The sequence below is a fragment of the Medicago sativa genome, chromosome 1, assembly GCF_051527215.1.
Source record: "Medicago sativa cultivar Bolivia chromosome 1, Bolivia_mono, whole genome shotgun sequence".
Classification (NCBI taxonomy): Eukaryota; Viridiplantae; Streptophyta; class Magnoliopsida; order Fabales; family Fabaceae; genus Medicago; species Medicago sativa.
In genome coordinates, this window is record NC_140749.1 from 60750478 (window position 1) to 60755838 (window position 5361).

General features: G+C 35.4%; 1 protein-coding gene across 1 annotated transcript; it reads left to right on the forward strand.

Moving 5' to 3' along the window:
- The first annotated feature begins 431 nt into the window (after window positions 1-431).
- On the forward strand, window positions 432-1677 carry LOC146956017 (pentatricopeptide repeat-containing protein At4g20740-like). The gene is made up of 2 exons (XM_085716300.1): window positions 432-807; window positions 898-1677. Exons 1-2 carry the CDS (start codon window positions 441-443, stop codon window positions 1542-1544), a joined length of 1014 nt encoding a protein of 337 aa, XP_085572426.1. The 5' UTR covers window positions 432-440; the 3' UTR covers window positions 1545-1677.
- Window positions 1678-5361: the final 3684 nt, after the last annotated feature.

The following is a 5361-nucleotide window of genomic DNA, read 5'->3' on the forward strand; positions in this document are numbered from 1 at the left end:
GTAGAAGAGGAATCCGGGAAACATCTTTTTCTACATTGTGAGGTTGTGTCAAAGATTTGAGCCTTTGTGGTTATTGTATCCTGACTTTTAAGGGCCCTTGGTACAGCTTGTGGAAGGTGCTTCTTCACCATAGATGTTTTGAAAAGAGGAGAAAAATGATGAATTTGTTTTTTTTTTTAAATGGAAAAATATGAATTTAACTTTTTGAAAATTTGAAAATTCTAATTTCCACCGCAAAACTAATAGTTTTGTTTTTTTTTTTAATGGATTATGACAGACATTGTTTTTTTTTTTTAGGGTTACCATTACGGCCCTCGTAACCTATTTTGTTCCTGTCGTAGTATGTAACAAAAACAAACCTACTTTGTTCCATAAAAAAAGCAACCGGCGGCGGACATAGAATTTGGTTCTGTTCTGCGTCTGTGCTGTGCTGTGCAACCATGTTGTTCTCAATTTTAAGAAGATCATATGGTGCTGCTGTTATTCTCAACAACAACAAGAAGAAGTTTCCTCCTCTAACTCGTTTTGTTTCATCATCAATATTATTTCCTGACTTTGATTATGATCCGCTGGTGATTGAATTGGATGCTCTTGATGTGTACGATGACTTGAACTGGAATGGTGTCACTTCCATATCCGATTATAACCGTGTTTTCTCTATCCTTTCTAGAATAGGGGCTTTCTACACTCTTTTTAAGTTGATCAAAGAATTGGAAGAACCAGTCGGAATCAAACCTTATCATAGACCTATTGTTTTCCCAGATGTTCATACTTGGGATATCCTCATCGAATGCCACAGTAAACTAGGTAACATGTCTTCAGCTTTCTCTCTATTCCGTAAGATCATCGACACCGGTTATCATCCTACTACACAAAATTTGAATCATCTTCTACGAGGTTTTCTTGACAAACATGAGATTCATAATGCAATGCTCTTTTACAATGGTATCATACTTAAAAAGGGTTTTCAGTTGAACTGTGATAGTTATTATATTCTAATCAATGGATTATGTGAGATAGGAGAAACTCAAACAGCAATCCAGTTGTTGCGAAAGGCACTAGAGATTGACAAGAAACCAAAATATAGCATGTCTAATTTCATGTGCTGTTATAATTCAATCATATTCAGACTCTGCAAAGATAGACTTGTTAACCAAGCCTATGAATTATATTCTGAAATGATTCATGTAAACAACATCAAGCCTGATTCTGCCACATATAAACATCTAATCTATGGTTATTGCATCCTCGGTCAATTTAAACAAGCACTTCGCTTCTTCATTGAATTCGAGGCATCAAGAATCGTCTATCTTCCAACTCCTCCTACTTTAGTTACTGAACATGATGTGAAATCTGCTAAAAGTGTAGCAGCTGTGATGATAAAAGGTGGTGTCAAACCTAATGTTGCTAGTTACCACACAGTTATTGATGGACTATATAAAAGCGAAGGTGGATCAAGAAGTGTTGTCATGAATAAGATTGCACAAAAGGTCGAAATGTTGCTACTTTCCAAACCTGACATGTTTAATGTAAATTATGATTGAACAACAACAAACTATTTAAAGTGGGCGTGTTTGGTGAAACATCGAAAGACAAGTTGGTTGCATTCTAGTTGATGATGCTGAAACAATAAGGAGTCTCTCTCCCTCTGTGTGTGTGTGTGTGTGTGTGTGTGTGTGAGATATGGCAAAATAAGGATGGCACAATAAAGAACTTGTTTGTGCAATGTAGATTAATTAAATGCTTTCTAGTTTTATAATTAAATGACCATGGTTTTGCTTTTGATTTTAGTTTTAGTTTCACTTCTATTCTATAGGTAATCAGCTGCCAAGTGAGAGGACAACAATTGTGTTTTATGTATTCTAATTTTAATAATGTCTGGATTTGAGCAATACATGTATGTCCTTCAAACAGATACGAGGTATCCATGTTTCTTGTTTTATGCTCTTTGATTATATAAATATGCCTATGTTGTCTTGCCTTGTAACATTTTCTTGAAAGCCTGAATCAGTTATAGCATTGTAGTTTTCAATGGAGTTGATATATATGTTTCTCCTATACATATTCAAAATTGAGATGTGATGTTTAGAATTTTCTCAATTTCTTCTGGTTAATAGTTTCAGCCATATGTTTTTCACATTTCTTTTGACTATGTGTTGGATGGACGACACATTATTATGAAACCTTAATTGGGTCTTCATGCAGGGACAAATTCCATAAATGGAGAATTTTAGGGGGATTAAAAGACTAAAAAAAAAATTTAGAGGGGCTAACCCTACTTTTTTTTTATGCACATTAATTACTTCTATTTTCATATTTTTTATACACTCATTTACAAATCCATACACTATAAATTATTACACTACGAATACACTTGTAAAATTATATCATATTTGATTAATGAAGGTTAGTAAGATTACCGTAAAAAACAACGTTGTTTTCAAATATGGGTCGTATTATTGCAACTTTGTAAAATAAAGTTGTAGTTGAGTTGACAAAACCTCAAAACAGAATTTCTGAAACATTTTCTCAATTCGAGGTCATTCGCCATATAATCTATCTTCGTACATTATGTGCGTTGATTTAATCTTGAATATGTTGTTCATGTTTTTTAAGGACGGGTGTCCACTACCTCCCCCATGTGTCGAGTGGAAACAATACAGAAAATGAAGCTGAGACATGAGATGATACATTTGTGGAGAGACAATTTATGTGCCAAGAACTCGTGGAAATTGAAAAATGGAAACCGATCGACCACCACAAAAAGCACAATCTGATTCCGGCGGATAGTGAAGATGAAGAAGCATTTTCATTATATAGGATATGACTTGTATAGTAAATGACTTTTTTGTGGTCGTTAGTGCACCAACACTTGTATGTGGTCGTTAGTGCAACAACATATTTTTTGTGAACCTTAGTGCATCAATTGATTTGTTAATTATATTTTGGGTTAAATATGTTGTTAGTTCCTATGAATATTTCAATAAAATTTATCAAAAAAAAGTATTTTAACTTTTTATTTTAGTTCCCTAAACTTTCTCTTCGACTTTAGTCATCAAAAGTTTTTCATCAGCAAATTTGATCTCTGCTTTTAAGCATAGTTTTAAAACTCGGCTCGACAGGGGCACTGGGTCAATGGTCTTACCTCTGAGTCGTTGGTTGAATGGCATGACTGAATCGGATTAAACCAGATAACTCGGTTAGATGACTCGGTCTTAAGAATAAATATTTATAGGTATTTAACTAGATTAAAATACATATCAAACTATTGTTTTATAGGGTATTTAACTAGATTAAAATACATATTAAAATATATAAATTAATAACATTGCTTTATATTTTCTCTCAAAAAGAAAAACATTGCTTTATATTTTGAATTTTGCTCTCCACCCAGCACATTTTGCTCGCACCCTGCAGCCATGGCAAAATTGCCCTTGCGCATGTTAACTCACGCAATGTTCCTGTTTTCGTACAAAACACATCAGTCCGAACTCCAACCACCATTTTCTTTCCCTCCACCTTCAAAAACCCAAAAAGTGCGATTTTTTGGGTCAAGATCATCATCCCAAATCATTGCAAATCGTCAGGAAGCAAGTTTCTACGCTCATCAAGCATCAAATATCAGGTATTGTACCATCTAAACTCATCTCATTTTGCTGGTTTTTGAGCTTGGTTCGTCTGGTTTTCGTAGGCACTAGGGCTAGGTACGCAAGTTAACTTGCGCAAGTTAACTTGCTGCGTGACTTAACTATCGCAAGTGTTAAAGCCATGCGTGACTTAAGTCACGCCACTGTGCAGTCATGTTTTTTGAATTTTTAGCGCCACTTTTGTTCTTGGTTAGCTTGTTCCGCAAGTAATTTATTTATTCTTCCTTTGTAAATTTTTTTATTCAATAGATATATATATGGAGATGGTTGACAGCGGATGATAACGTTGAACCGAAACTGGCCAAAAAAGAAGGTTCCGGTGAAGGTTCCGGCGATGTCAAACCAAACTTTAATTTGAAACCATTTAAAGTCCAAATTCCAATTCAAGCTCGAATTGGTAAAATTGAAGAACCTAAACCGGTACCTACCGGTGTTATTTGTGAAGCTCGTGACACCGCCTCATTTTTTACAACAAATGCAAGATGGAGAGAGCGAGAAGAGTTACTTACTTGGGTTCGCGGACAAGGGGTAAAGGCCGGATTTGGTGTTTGTATAGATAAATCCGTTATAAAACGGCCGTACTTGACGATGCAATGTGAAAGGAGTGGGGTATACAAGCCACCTAAGACAAGGAAGAAATCGAACCTTGAAGGCATTGGCTCATATTTGTTTTTCATTATATTTTTGTGAAGTTTGTGAGGTGAAACATGTATGAAGATGCACAAGATCCGGTTAAACTTGAAGTCCGTTATGTAGATGTGAAAAAGAGGGCTTAGTTCACTGTAAACCCCACCGACAAGTTGGACGAGTTGAAGGCAAAGCTTGACGACTTCTTTATCCATATTGGTTCAAATCATAGAACATGTGATGTGATAGTAAATGTGCCAGGCCTGTACTTTGGGGAGGATAAGGAAGAGGACTTCTGGAAGACCGTGTATTATCCACAACTTCTCAAAGATGATAGCGACGTTGATTTCATGTTTAGGGTAATGGTTGAGAATAATACTTTGTATCTTTTTGTCCGATCCGTTGAAGTGTAATCATTATTTAAGTTTAATAGTGTAATGTTTGACCGTTTATGTCAGATTATATAATTTTATAAATTTATGGACAAATTTGTGTAATTTGGATCGTTTACGTGTCATTAAGTGTGTTTAAATGATTACGGGCCATTACCGGCGAATTTGTGTAATTAGGACCTTTTGGATCGTTATGTGTGATTATGTAATTGTGAAATAAACGATGTTTTAGTGTAATTTTGATCGATTGTGTCGTATTATCCCATAATATTGTTAAACTGGCGTAAGTAGGTTCAATTACGAGCATATTAAGGTTTGGACCCAAACTGCATTCAATGCACATCAGTACAACATTTAATGTTGTATTGATATATCAATAGTGCGTGAGTTAACTCGCGCAAGTGTAATACATTGCGTGAGTTAACTCACGTAGTGTTTTATACTGTACGTGACTATGCGTTAGTTAACTAACACATAGTTTTACACTTGCGCATCTTAATTCACGCGGCGTTACTTAACTAACGCATAGTATTACACTTGCGTTAGTTAACTTGCGCAAGGGTAAATTTGGAAAGGCTGCAGGGTGCGAGCAAAATGTGCTGGGTGGAGAGCAAAATTCTGATATTTTGGTTGTAACCGGCTTTTCTAATTGCAGTTTCTTAGAAACATTAAATTGGGCTTCTTTGACAAGCCCA

Bases quoted from the DNA above. Each gene is read 5' to 3' on its own strand.
- LOC146956017 (XM_085716300.1), top strand. From the start codon at position 441: ATGTTGTTCTCAATTTTAAGAAGATCATATGGTGCTGCTGTTATTCTC. The intron at 808-897 runs GTAACATGTCTT...ATCTTCTACGAG, and splicing joins CGAATGCCACAGTAAACTAG to GTTTTCTTGACAAACATGAG.